This window comes from Ixodes scapularis, unplaced genomic scaffold (genome assembly GCF_016920785.2).
Source record: "Ixodes scapularis isolate PalLabHiFi unplaced genomic scaffold, ASM1692078v2 PGA_scaffold3__209_contigs__length_174095766, whole genome shotgun sequence".
Taxonomy (NCBI): Eukaryota; Metazoa; Arthropoda; class Arachnida; order Ixodida; family Ixodidae; genus Ixodes; species Ixodes scapularis.
Window position 1 is genome coordinate 92,022,444 of NW_024609868.1, and position 15,037 is coordinate 92,037,480.

Consider the following 15,037-nt stretch of genomic DNA (forward strand, 5'->3'; position numbering starts at 1 on the left):
GGGACAAGAGATAAGAGTTTTTTAAAATCATTTTTCGGAGTAATGAAAATTCGGATTCGTTCCCCCTGCTCATTCTCCCTGCTCCCCTTCTTTCTGCTCCTCCCCTCACGGGGGTCACGTGATCTCGGGGGGGGGGGGGGGGGGGGGGTCACGTGACCTGAGGTTCACGTGACCTGGGAGTCACGTGACATGGGAAGGGTCACGTGACCTCACGGTTACGCCGACGGCGACGCCGCTCAAGCCGGAAACGGGCGCCTAGGAGCTGCGCTCTAAAAGTGGCACGAGCTAAAGAAGCGCTCGCTCTATGCATACAGAGGCTCTAAGTAGGCCACTCTCGGCGAGAAAGTCAGAGGGACCGCCGACCTTCTCGCTCAGTGTTTAACTTAGAGCCCCGGGTGTCGATGTTTACCCCTTAGCCAACATTTCGAGACATTTTATTTTAGCCTCATTGCGAAGCCCCACCCGTTGGCTAGGTATTAACTGTGTACAAATGTCTCATGCCGTCGATCGCTATTGAGGTGCATTCCCGTGTACGTGGCCAATACAAAACGCCCTCGAAGAATGAAAAGCGTTTTACAAAAATAATGCAATTTTAATTTTTGTATATGTTTGTAGTCACACATTATCAAAATCCTTTAAATTTTTTTCCCGGTGGTTCGTAAGACTCATTGCAAACATTATTAAGAAAACGATGCTGAGTTTCTGGCTAGAATTCAATGAAACTATGCTACTGCTGTCCATAAGACTTACTCTGGAAAATATTACGATTTATGCCGTTGTTTAGCTGAAACCAATTTAGTTCTACTTGGGACTCAAGAGAGAGGACGCGAGCGGTGAATGCCACAGATTGTTGACGAAATCCACTCCTTGCCCTACCCTAATCGCCTTTCACCCTTTTCCTTTCTCTAACCCTTCACTATCTTCTCGCCTTCCCCTTCCCCTACCCTGACCGTTTTTCACTGCTTTCAATCGAGGCTAGATGATCATCAAACAGCTATCGTGTACGGATTAATAAAACGTTTACATACTGAATGTTGCCGAACTGGGGGATGGTTTTTCTGCCCTTCTTTTTGACCCAATAAACGCTTCAGCACGATAAAAAAAAAGTGGAGGCGTTAGGATGACCAACTCACTGTCCAGCCTCTGCTTTCGTTCCCGGGCCTCCTCGTCGGCCTGCGCCCTGGCGGTGGCGTCCTGCGTCCTGGACTCAGAGGCCTTCTCGAGCGTGGCACAGGCGCGCAGCACGTACGCGTTCACCTGCTCCTGCTTCTCCTGGCGCGGCAGCTCCAGCAGCACCCAGTACTGGGTGTCCAGGCAGGTCACGTCCTTCACCATCGCCTGCACAGCGAAAGCAGGGGATTAGCCTCGACTCGTGTCTGATGGGAACTTTGTACCTTCGCAGAAAGAGCGAAACCAGCGGGACACTCCAGCCGGAAAGACAGCAGTGTGCCTAGATTTGAGAATGGTTACAACCACTCGTCTAAGGGGAGCGTTTGCAATAGAAGGGGAGAGGTGGTGGCCGACTTGTTGGGCGTCTCCAAGCACCTCTCCCTGATAATCTCCTTGCTTCGCGACAACGCGTGCATGCTCAGGAGCAAATAAAATGCACAGGAGATGCCCGTCATTGAACTGCAAGTGCCCTCCGTGGTTTAGATTGTTACTTTTCTCAAATCTAGGCTCTTTAATGGCGATCTGCAATCGTCGTATTGCAGAAAAAAACCAAAGTCCGCGCCGGAGCACAGGAATCGCGCGAAGCCATTGCGCCTCCGAATCCACCGGCGGAAGACGACCCCTCCCCGGGAGCGGCCGAAGAAAGGCGAATGTCTTTTTTCCGGAAAGCACGCCGTATGGCATCGTTTTCACTGGTTTCGCATAATAAAAAAAGAAAAAAAAAAGATTTTGACGTGTCAGTGCTTTTTTAAGAGTGGAATGCGATAGCGTCATCGGGTTCCGTTCGCATCTCCTTCATTCGCTTCTCATGCTCGGAGACGCAAGTGCGGTTCGAGATCCCGACACGCTATCGGATTTCTGGACAGTACTGTTGCAGCTGTCGCCTCACTTCGGCTTCACGGGCACTCATCTAGACATATAAACTCCCGCTCGTTACCAAGCCGTGCAAGCGATCTTTGCGTGGCGATTCTTCTTTTGGCACTCGAAGAGAACGGACGGCGAATCATAAGCTCCTCCGGAGCGGCGATAGCGGCCCAGCGGGGCCGCGGTGGTAGGCATGACGCTGACACATCGGACTATCAGATGGCTGCATAACACGAGAGCGCACGACACTAGAGCGCCGACGGGAGATCGGGCGACAAGACAGCTCCATGACATCAGAGCGCGCGACTGGAGAACGCCGTGACGCGAGAGCGTGCCTCCCGAGAGCGCATGTGCGCGCCTTGGGGATGATCGATATTGGGTTTTTCAAACGCATGCTTTCAAGGAACGGAAATTCTGACACCAATGGGAGTCACATCATGAACGCTTGATGTAATTTAATTGAATGAATACGCAAATTAAGTTGGGCGAAGGGGCACAAGCGTGTTGAACGCAGCGGTCACACCATTTAAGATAATTTATTTTGTTCAGGTCGTCTGTCTTAAGTCAATACATTACCGCGCAATTGTCATCGCTGCCGCTTATAGAGTGCTCTTTCTTTTTTATAATTGGTCAATACTTTTGCTCTCGGGAGAATTCTACTTGTCATTTTTGTCCCCCAGCAGCAAAAATTCGAATCACATGTCAACATGAGTGAAAACAAACTGGTTTAACAATAAGATTTATTTCGAAATTAAACATTTTAGTTCTTTAATGAGAGTAACGCAGTACAGGAACCTACCGTACTTGCCAGTGTTAGGTCTTTATTATGCTTAATTCTGGCAAACGTTTGAAAAACGTCGAATTTGGAACGCGCCAGAAATCATTCGGGTCATTTTTATGATTAATGAGGTAATATGAAGCTGTAATTACATATTGTGGAGTGCGGGCTGTCGCGTAACTGATAATCCAATTTATAACAACCCAGTTTCTACAAAGTGGAATCGGATACTGGAACGTTCTGCCACGGGGAAGAGCACCTTAGTGACTGCGGCTGTTGTTCAGCGCTGTCGTGACGCCCGCTCAATGACAGCCGTTCTCGTGTCGCGGCGCTCTATTGTCGTGCGCTCTGCATGCTGTCGGCACTCTCGTGCCGTGCGCTCTCTTTTGGCCCCCTCCCCACGGATATACAATTACAAACTTTGTTTTCTCCTTCCTGTCCGAAGCACTCTCATCGATTGCAGTCTCATGCGCAACATACCCGAAACCGGCAAGAAACATCAGTTTCCCATGGGTAATAAAATCGTTCCTCATAAATTGATGCTCGTTTTTTCGGAACACACGCCGGCTGCAGTGGAGAGGGGATAAGTGATCCGCGCTCACGGAAAAGAACAGGCTAGAACCGGTTAGAACCAACTTTTACCACTCCGTTGCTGGAACAAAAACAAACAAACAAAGAATGGAAGCTTAAAAAAAACAAAAAAAACTATACAAGTGAGTACATACCGGCGTTACTTTTGTAGATGCATTAGGTGCTACAAAGTCGAAAGTGATTTTAAGATGTCCGTCTCTTGGTTCTAATAGATTTGGGTCTCTGTTCGTGTGTGAATATTTTATATAAGTATGAAGATGCATTTGGGGATTCCCACCGCCCGGCAGGGTGATGTTTCATCACCTCCCAGCATACCGGCGGCACTCTGAGTCAGCGAGCTCGAGAAAATGGGTTTCCTCAGTTCTTGCAATGAAGCGCCCGGAGTGGAATGTGACTTTCAATCTCGGCCGTCGGAAAGTCAGAGTCGGCCCGTTTGGCCGCACGGCATTAACTTAAGAAATTCGCGTTTTACACTGACCTCCTTAAAATATGCGAACTTTTTGCAAAAATTGCAAAAAAAAAGTAAAACTTTTCCAAATTGACATTTGGCGAGGTTCGAAAAGAGCTTACGTCTGATCTATTCTAGATTATTAAATGATGTTGTTATGTAGGAAAATGCAGAGTTTTGTATTTAAAATTGAGTACACATTATCTTCATACTGTCGTTCGGATATGATATTAAAGTTATAATAAGGAACTCTAACTACAGCAAAAAAACATAATTTACCTACTGGTAAAACCACAAACTGCGACGGCATGCGCTCATTCGCTTATCGGCGAGCGCAACAAAGGATAACGTCCTCCACTGCTAAGAACTCGAGAGTACAAAAATAAATTTTCATGATGTAAAACAAAACCCGAACTCAAAAAAAAAAAAGAATACAAAAAGAAGGGAACCAAGAAATTGTTTTTTCGAACTGGTCCAAATACGAAACTGAAATTGAATATTTAATATAAAAACCGACCTGGAACGAAACGTCAATGTCACGTGACGGTCCCAGGTTCATTGGAAAACAGTCGGGCATAGTGAGACGTGAGCGCGTTGCTGTTGGTCTGGGTGGCGGCGCAAGGACCATTTTTGACGTTCGCGGCGGTGCCGACAGCGCCGCGGCGTTACATAAATAAACGGCAGCGACGTGGAGACGGCTCAATATTCATAAAATAAATAAATGAATAAATGTCGTGTTTATGTGAAGCACGACTTCGCGTCGGCGGGGAGGCACACGCCTGTTTCTGACTCTGACATGAGGATAAGGATCTGATATATGTTCGTTTTGTTGCTACTAAACTGAACTTTCGCAAGAAAAAAAAATTAGGGAATGTCAGCTTGTATTTATTTCCACCGCTTTGAGTATTTCTTCAGAGGTGTCATATGGATGAACAGACGCTTCGTTAATGGGTCTTTGGTTGACTAATCATTTCCTCATCTTTTTTTTTTCTTTTTTTGTTTTGTTTTAAAACATTCAAGCGCATCAGATGCCTGCTCACAAGCATGCGTACCCCCAAAACCTGGTGTGTAGAAGATACAGGTTTTTCTTAGATATTAAGGCACTCTCCGCAGCTGGCGGTAGAGGTGGAAGAGTGACGATTATATGTACATCTGGACCGATGGGTTGACAAACTCTGAAGGTAGATTAACTCAAATCGATGTGTAGCAGTAAACAGCTCAAGGGCAATGAAACTTTCAGCGTATCTGGAAATGAAGCCGACGAGCGATGGCGCCCTTAATTAAATACAGAAGCAAATTGTGCAGATCTTGCTCGATGTCGTATACAATAGAGACGAATGTCTCCGTTTGGTACAAACACCGGCGTCATCCACACTCTAAAAACATCCGTTCTGGAAAGGTTCTTCGACGCCCCGAGACCTCTTTCAGCTCGTGAAGAACGATTTCGCCCCAAGCACTATCGTCCCTTGGCGCACTAAAAAAGCAACTGGGCCATGAAGACCTCTTTCGCACGAAGAAAGCGCGAATGGGGGACTATGACGTCAATTTCATTGCGTGTGCTCGCGCACACCGGCGGCTGCTGACTTGTGGAAAGAACGTGCGCCACTTAGTATGGACACTAGGTTGTTTGCTCCAGTATCCCTTTAATGACTGAGCGCACCAAATTAACTATATTTCATCTCAGGAAGGCTTTCAGCTGCATGGGAGGACGGGGGCAAGCGCGAGCATACAAAAAGCACATTCGTTTGCTTGTTTGAGTGTTTTTTTGCATAACGGCTCCTAAAACTACGCGACTGTGCCTGTGTCTTCATGTCAAAGCATGCAACTTAAAATCACGTTTCTCGGCTCACGTTGCATTTCTTCCGGGATCCCCTATTACACTCTTCGTAACTCTACGTAACTCCAGAGGAGCGACGACACCCAGTGGAAGAGACGCGAAGGAGAAATACAAATAAATATATTGGTGTGCATGTGTATGCAGCCTAGAACTTAAGTCTGCCTCAACGGGCAAGTTGTGTCCCAGCTGTAGATAAGAAACTTAGCCGGTGCATTACAACTGTTAGCCTGGTGTCTTTGACGTGCACCACGCATGCAGGGATACATGGTTGCACGCCGTGTACGATGCTCATCCAGATCGAAACGAGCAGGGGTGGGGATTGAACCCAGGATGCCTGGGTTTTGCAGCGCGAGCTTTCGCTCCACGTGGTCTGAGCTTGTGTGCGCTAGTCCACTCGGCCACCGATATTTTTTTTTTATTGCCGAGATATGGACATTCACAGGATAACATACCACAAAATTCCAAATGCCACGCTTATCGACTGACGTCTAACGCGGCAAGTCTAAAATGGTTTCAAGCGAGTCACATCGTCGAGTACCGATACAAAATCAAGTACGCAAAGTTGAGCCTTCCACATTTCTAAAACATATTGCATAGATTCAACGAAGTATTCTCTAACCTCTCTGGCATCAGTATCTGCATTGCGGACGGCCATGCGGGATTTCCATATATTGTGAAGGCCCACAAGCATCACAAGATCGTACGGAACATTGTTCTCTTCTTCTACAGCTAAAATCTTAATACCATGCGGATTTAACGGAAACGTTTATTTCAATGTACGTTGTAGAACGTCCCAAAAGAAAATCCCATCCCAACAGCCTAAAAAGACGTGTTCTACTGTCTCCGGATTTTGGCACAGGAAACAGTTTACACTCCACGGTATAAACAGACCTTTGTCTTCTAACCAAGTCTTTACCGGCAATCCTCCAGAACGCAATAGACCCTTTCCGAAATTCAGTGCCATCTGGTGGTTCGTGAAGCAGTTAACGTTTTGCCATATCAATGGCGGAAATGAACTTGTATCGGCACCGTCACTTTTGCAAGTCAACGAAACACAAGGAATTGTTTATTGTGAGTTCTTCCTCGATCACTTTCAATTCAATGGTGACCAAGAACCCGCATTCAGAACGAAGCTCCAACCCACTCAGATGCCTCAAGAAAATTCTATACGCCAAATTGCTTCAAAGCCGATTGTATGCTGCCCACAGACTGACTGAATCTAAATTATTAGAAATAAGCGCTTACGTAGCTCTTGCGTTCCATTCCGACATCGCGTCGTACTGACCCCCGAATGTGCAGGCGTCGCATCATCCGCTTAGGAGCATCTTCAACGTCTTCCATTATCAGTCACTAGAAGGCCGCCATTGGTATGGCACAGATGCCGTTCCACAGATGATAATAGTGATCAAAGTGGCCAGACTGAATTTCGGAAAGGGTCTATTTAAAGAAAAATGGTTTTAACAGATGGCTGAACAGGCATTTTCTTAACTCGCTCGAGAACACTCTGACCAGGACCCATACAATACAGAGATCTACACAGCGGCACAGCCAGGGTAACGTCATCAAGATCTCTATACAATCACAAGCGTTCTGTATGAACAAAGGACTGGTTATTTTCAAAAAATCCTTTCCTTCTATCAGCACTGATAGGAGCATAAATGCAGCATCTACTGGGACAGTCTGTGGCCACGCTGCGGCCACAGCGACCGCGGCTGGTTCCGGACGCGCTTCTTTGCCAGATTCTTCGTCCATTGCCGCTCGAGCTGTGGCAGCCGCCTTTCCTGTGATGCCTCGCCGACGACGTCGTCAAGACGGCGCTTTACTGAGCTCGCTTTTATGTCCATCTCGGCCACAGGGTTCTCGGTAGCAGGGTTCTCGCTGTCAGACGCCGGGGCGACGCTTGTGGCGTTCGGGTTAAAGCCCTTCATGATTCAAAAGTAGCACAAGATGCATTGATGCACGAGGCACGTGAAACGTGCAGCCCTTGCGAAGATCATGGCGGCACAGCTCAGCACTGAGCTAGATTTCCCAAAAGTGGCGCGCGGCACGTGCCTCGAGCATTTCTACAATATTGAATGGCGCCACTTTTCCCAGGATAGAGGGGCTTTAGTTCGCGTCCGCCACTTCTGCCGACTCGGCCACCGATCCCCCACGCGAAGGAGGAAAAAGGCCTATTGAAGTGTGCAATAAAACCCATTGCCACCTGGCGGCTGAAACGTAAAACTGAGGAACGAAGATGAAATTCACAACGAAGGTGGGGCGAATACTTCGTCAAGAAGTTCCCGAGAGCTCAGACCTTTCCAGTGTGCTCTGGCCGACCGAGCGCACACGTTCAATCAATCCACTTTCCAAGGGCAACAAATTCACGCTCCCAGCTCTTCCTCGAAAGGAGCACAAGGGCGAACGAAACATGCTTGAACCGTGATCAAAGGAATAATTACCGTTCGGTTGCTCGTGTTTCTAGCCCTACGCTGCCGCCTTGTACACCTATCTGCATAGGCGCTTTTGTAGAGTTACTGGCGCGTGGAAGCCTAGTAGGTATACGTCCTAGCACAAACGGAACTCTGCGGGAACCGTGTAATATGTACATAAAATTCGCTCGATCGGTTTGCCTCGATGGTCCACCCGAAAATTATGTCGAACCCTGCTGGCGGAAAAGCGCGTCTCCTTTATGTGCACTCAAACAACCTGAAACAGTGTGGATCACGGCGGTTAAAAAAGAAAAAAAAAGAAGAAAAAAAGAAAACGAGTGACGACGGCAGTACTCCGCCGTGACGCTGCCCAAAGGCGTTCTTTAACGATCGCCTTTCAGACGACACACAAGACGGCTTTCCGGACGCTTTTTCCCCCTCCTCTATCACGCGTTGTTTCTCTCGCTCTTTTTTTTTTATCAACCCCAGAAACAACATTGCTGCAACCCAAAGGAGACAAAGCGTTGCATTCTCCGCCCCGCTCGCTTCAGACTTGGGAGGACGTCGCCAGTGAGCCCGGCCTTCTTCCGAGCCAACGATGGCCGGTATATATAGTATATTATATACACAGGCGAGACGGTCGCCCACGGCCGCGCCGGAGGGGAGCAGGATACGCTCGAGCGGCTCGGGTTTCGGGGAAGAGTCTTTCCCCAATGCAGATGGCGTAACGCGAGAGCCCTGGAAGGAAATCCGTGGCGGCTCGCGGGACACGTCCGTCGGAAAACACGGGCATGTACAGCAGCAACAGAACCCGACCCACACGCACGGAGCGCACAACAGCAACAAACTGCGGCCAAAGGGAAGTGGAGGATAGCTCGCTTCCGCAGGGAGATCTTGGGGACATCGACGACGACGGAAAGAACGCTGGGTGGTAAAAAAAAAAAGAAAAAAGGAAGGGGAGAAAGTTAGACACTATACGTGCAGAAACCACGGTGACCCAAGAAGGAATGGCAAAACGGAAATCGATTAGGCCTGTCGCTTCCCCTTGGGGGAAGGGGGGGGGGGGGAGGGGAGGGTGCATGTCTGTGCTTTGGAAGCAAAGTGGCGGGCGCTAGACTCCGTTTTCAGCTTGTACGATGGACTGTATAGCGAACGCTACGATAACCATCCAAACCAAATCCAGCGCTCCAAACTCATTACGTGACTTTGCCCGTCGCGGCGCTCTTTTCGAAGGTCACGTTACATTTACGCGGCTTTGGACTGGCTGGGATTGCTCGTAGCGTCCGTTGCGGTCCATTTGAAGGCGAAAGCGAAGCCCAAGTGGCCTTGTTAGGGAAACGCTTTGTCCGCGCCAGCAGACTACCTAGCTCCCCGAGATAAAGGAGGGGGTGATTTGCTCTTCTTTCCTGCCGGGGCCCGCGGTTCTGTCCACGTTGCAGATTTTAGCTCGTGCCCGCCTAACGATGCTAAGTACCCGAGGAAATGATCGGAGGAAAAAGGTGGTCCTGTCGCCGAGACAAAGTTGGGTTTTATGCGGGAAGTGGCGCGTGGGGTACTTAGGCTGCGCCAGCGCGGGACGGAGAGGAACGAAGCGAGCAAGTGCGCTTGGGGGATATGGGCCGAGGGGACCAAAGTGGCGGTCGTCAGAGCGAATTTTGAAGCCGAGTTTGCTTTTGAACGAACGGGGGAACGGTGTTGCGTGGGACGGCCACGTCGTGGACTTGGCGTCGAAACCTTTCTGTCTCCCGGTTGTTTCTTTTTGCCGGCGACGGAGTCGTTTACGAACACGTGGATTGAAAAGAGTATTTTTTTTACTATCAATTATATCGGTGGCGTCACTACATTGTTTGAAATTTTAGTTGGAATTATATATTGCCGTGTGACAAAATTAAATCCACGAACAAATAAAGCGGCGGGATGGAAATAATTGAAGCGCAACAAAAATACCGTCTTTTTTTTTTTTTTTTTGTGCGCGGGGCTATCAGTTGTCTGGTTTCGTGACCATGTTGAGCTGGATGAAAGCACACCTCCAGGATTGTCATAGCTAGTCACTATAATGGCCGAAGCATGGATTTCCCATTTCAGTTAAAACGATATGAACCAAATTTTCCGTTTCACGGCATTACAACACCTGTTCCTTCGTTCGTGGCACAGACTGATGAATGCTGTCTTAAGATAACCACGCAAGATCAATCACACAACACGACGCACAGAAGGACAAACACACGTGCTGTGTTTTGTCCTTCTTTGTGTCGTGTTGTGTGATTGATCTTGCGCTTGTAACCTTACGATATGAATCATCAACTCGCCCAAGTTTTAATGAATGCTAGTAAGACAAAAATATTGGGTTAATTGGTACAGTATGTACATAGTTATGGAATAAACAACATACTTGAAAAGCGAGGGGTAGGTAGTTGAAATTCTCGGACAGAGCTCTGGTTGCAACTCAAGAATTTTTGACGTCACGTATTACATACACGTGTCAAAACGCACAAAAAACTGATATCCCCTTAAGAAGAAGAAGAAGAAAAAAAAAAAACACGGTTTGGCGCATTTACATACGTGGCATTTTCGCACCACAAATTTGAAAACGCTTCCGTGATCTCCCTAGTATTTGGGGGTTCTGCCGCCGAAAATTTGTCGTGTTCTAAAAGCGGAGCACACCCACATCTGGCACTTTGAATTTGTAAATTTCCTGTAGCTGCTAACATCACTAATAGGGCGAGTTTGCGCCTTATTAGTGATGATTAGTGATGCGCGGGGGGGGGGGGGGGGGGGGGGGGGGGCTGCCGTTTCGTCAGGCATATCATTGCATTTTGTGACGGCCCTCCAGACAACTGTACTATTGACCCCGTAAGTGATAACGTCACAGCACGGCGCTCTGCTCCAAACAAACCGTTGCTAGGGCTGTTGTTATGGAGAAATCCACGGGGGCTCGGCGTGAGGTTAGACACTGTTTGATAAAGAAAATGTAAATATCTTTTAAAGTGTCGTGTCTTCTCGATATCTAACCACGAAGACTTTTTCTGTCGCCCCAGTGCCATAAAGCCCGCTATCATCATCATCATTTGTGACGTCGCGGGTAGGACAGGCCGCGCAGATCTTGAATGCTTCGGCTCATCAGCTCGTTTCTTGCGCTGTTTGGGTAACGCGCGCGGCAAAGCCGGTTTCACGCGTTGTGTTTATTTGGTGAGGTGATATTTGCTGTAGGAAGTTTAATCGAAGCTTGAAAACGAGGCAGGCGTAGTCGTGCTAACAAACACTTTTCGCACTGACGTGTCAAAGCGCTGGGGTATTGAAAAACTGTGTTCGCAGCAGAAGAAAATACTGAGAGGAATATGTAATGTGTCATAAGACTTCCATTCTGCCGATGTATTTAAGAGCTATAAGATAATTTATATCTTCAATTTTTGTCAATACAGGCTCTGTACCAGTTTTAAAAGTTAAAAAAATAAGGGGCTCGTTTTTCTTAGAAAGACTTGTGTTGTTAAGGTAAATGTCCCCCACGTAACCCTACACGTAACTCAGAGAAATGGAGGATGGCCGTGCAGCGAACAAATTATAGCTATGAAATGCTAAATTTTACGCTCATACATTTACTAAATAGTTTTTGTATTGATAATATTGATTTTGACAGTTTAGCTTTCAAAAGCAAGGACATAATCGATGAACAATTAAATTACTATTATTATTATTATTATTATTATTATTATTATTCACCAAAATTCACCAAAATTATTCAGGATGGTATGGACAGGTATGTTCTCCTGAAGACAAGCCACACAGAAAAATTTCCTTACCGGTTTTCTGCTCAGTTGAGAGCTGTTCCAGGAAGAAAAGCATTTCTACATCGAAAAAATAACACCAATTTAACAAATTGGTGAATAGAATTTAAGAGCTGCAAAAAAGAGTGTAGGAGAATAATAAATTGCGATCGCCAGGCACACCAAGAAGCAGTGGAGTCGAACTTACGTTGAAATCCCAGAAAGTTTTGGCACTACGTTGGTTCGCGTACAGAAAAAGCAAATTGACCAAAAGCGATTTTTCTAGACGGTATCACTGCAGAAAGCACAACAGAAATATTTGCAGATCATTTCAGGTCGGTTTACAACCATCGGGTAGGCGCACTCTGTCATGACTCCTATTCGGCTGGGTGGGCTAACATCCTTGGCTTGATCTCAGTCAGCGAGGAGCTTCTTGAGGAGTGTACTAAAATAATGAGACCAAAGTTGTCAGCTGGTCACGATGGAATACCTCCCGCTTTAATTAAAACTTACCATTATCTATTCAGCCCTGTTTTGTGTGAGATATTTTATAGCCAATTAAAGGGATGGTGAATCGAATTTTGGATTCCAGCAAAAACAATGCAGGAGATGTAGGCGGGATGCGATCCCTACAACGCTACTCGTAAGGCAATATCTCGAATGGACGGCCGTATTTTTTGAAAAAGAGGTCGAGATTGAACTAGGCCGACGAGGCGCGTGACGTGAATATACCTAGTTTGCTCCTCTCTTCGCTTCGCTCCCTCAAGGCCACGAGGCGGAGAAGACGCGAGGCCGTTCCCTCTCCTCCTCAGAGAAACATGACGTGAACCTTTTCGTCAAATGCGCCTCCTTTTCTTGATAAATACGGTCATCCTTTCGAGATATCGCTGTATGAGTGATGTTTTGGTGTTTGTAGCATCCCGTTGCACGCTTTTGCCGCGTGTTTTGTGGAAACCAGATTTCGGTTCAGCATCCCTTTAAAGACGGGCATATTTCCAGACACGTGGAAGCTCGCTGTAGTTGTTTCTGCGCATAAGACTGGAAAAGGCGGGAACGTATCTAATCATAGGCCGATCTCCCTTCTGAGCTCCTTCTCTAAGCTTTTCGAAACAGTTGTTCATAAATTTTTTATCTTTCTCGTTCAGAAACTTCTAAATTCCTAACCAGCATGGCTTTGTTCCTGGCAGGTCAAAAACAACTAATCTGGTCCCTTTCATGTCAACCGCTTCACGTGTCGTGTGTAAGCACGGGCCAATTCGATGTAGTTTTTTTTTTTATTTGAGCAAGGCCTTTGATCTAGTTGATCACAAAATCTTGCTGGCTAAACTTTCTCGCTATGGTGTTTGTGGGGAACTGTTTGAATGGTTTCAGAGTTATCTATTGCACAAGAAAGCTTTTGTTCGAGTTAATCATACTGCCTCCAGGCCCTACAAAACAAACTCCGGGGTGCCCCAGGTGTCTGTTTTAGGCCCTCTCTTATTTTCTGCTTTCGTGAACGATGCCTTTTTAGTTATTTCAGATTCGTTATTCCTGCAGTATGCGGCTGATTTTAAAATATGCCGAGAAATTTCAACTACTGACGACTGCGCAATGACCGACGTCGACTCATTCAACGTTTGGTGCAAAGAAAACTAGCTTCGTCTCTAATCGGTCAAAAACAATAATAATGACATTTTCACGGAAAATGCAAAACGTATATGCTTTCCTTATCGAATTGACGGAGAATTATTGTCCCGTGTAGCAGAAATAAGAGATCTCGGTGCTTTTAGAATCAAACCTGCGTTTTGATGTTCATTTGAGGAAAATGATTCGTACATCCTTGCGAGCTTTGGGAGTTGTGTATCGCGTGACTAGAGAATTCACCAATCCATGTACTTTTATTACTTTTTACTGTTCACTCAGCCGTTCTCAGCTAGAATATGCGTCGGTGGTGTGGGATGGCATCTGTAAAACGAATTCACTCAAAATAGAAAGTATACAACAAAAATTTATTTATATTTCTTAATACCGCTATTTGACAGGTGATCATCGTTCGTTGAATTGCGAGGTTCTGCTGAAAGGTGTCAAACTACTTGGTCTGTACCGTCGCCGAGAGAAGGCGGACTTGTTATTTTTGTTTAAGACCCTGCACGGGGCTATTGATTCTCCGTGTCTTCTATCGGAGTTTCGCTTCAGGGTAGCTAGAGTGGCTACAAGACTTAATTCCCCGTTTTATATACCCGTAACTTTAAGCACTATATGCTCGATCCCCAGGTTATTGGAAAGTTACAACGGGTACGCGGAAAAATTTGATATTTTTGATTCTAGCTCAAACAAGTTCGGTCATTCGGTTGAAAGTATGTTCGAGCTAATGCTGCCCTGAAAAGTATTGTTTCTTGTCAAGCGAGCAATGCTTCGTTGTTTTAAATTTGAGGATATAGCATTTAGTTGTAATGAAATGCCAAAGTGCTAATCTTATCTCTTTCTATGAGTGATGAAATGTATTGCTTATGTGTTCTTGTATAGTTGTAATGTTTTTATGGTTTACTCGTCTTTATGTGTGTATGTGCAACATATGTATGCTACGTTTTAGTAATTGTTTCAATATGTCGGTGGGGCAGCACCAAGAACTTATAGTTGTTCCTGGGCACCAAATAAAATAATGATTGATTGATTGATTTGTATTTATAACCATTCGGACAAAATGAAATTAAAAAAAAAGAATGTCTCATCAAATGGAAGTAGGAAAGCGGAATCCGAGAACTTTTCGCGTGCGTAGTAAACATTTCACTGAAAGCGACTCCGTGTATACTGTTGGTTTCAATGTGTTCTGTGACAGCTGGTCCCTTATTAGCTTAACGTTGACTTTTTTTTAAATATTTTGAACCAGTAAACAAACATTTTCTCAAAGTAACCAAAAGAAAGAAGTGGTGGCTGGCTTCCGGAGTTGTTTTAATTAAATCCATGCTTATTCACCCGGTCGACGCGAAACTTGCGAGGCCCCCTCGCGATTGAGGTCCGTTAAATCTAGTAAGTCATTGACACTTCAACGTCCCCCCCCCCCCCCGCCCCCCCCCCCCCCCCAAAAAAAAAAAGAAGCTGTACATCTGCTATGACTTATTATCGTTTGTATGTTTAATTTTGCGGACCCAAATGGCGGGTAATGCGTGATGCGCTTCTCAGCGAGCGACATTA

The 15,037-nt window shown here is 46.3% G+C and overlaps 1 protein-coding gene across 1 annotated transcript in view; it reads right to left on the minus strand.

Annotated features, from left to right (window-relative positions):
* Window positions 1–15,037, minus strand: part of LOC8029921 — a 222,410-nt gene that overhangs the window by 54,159 nt on the left and 153,214 nt on the right. The window contains exon 4 of the mRNA XM_042292550.1: window positions 1,134–1,338. Within this exon, the coding sequence (XP_042148484.1) occupies window positions 1,134–1,338 (205 nt within the window). The remainder of the gene's footprint in view (window positions 1–1,133; window positions 1,339–15,037) is intronic.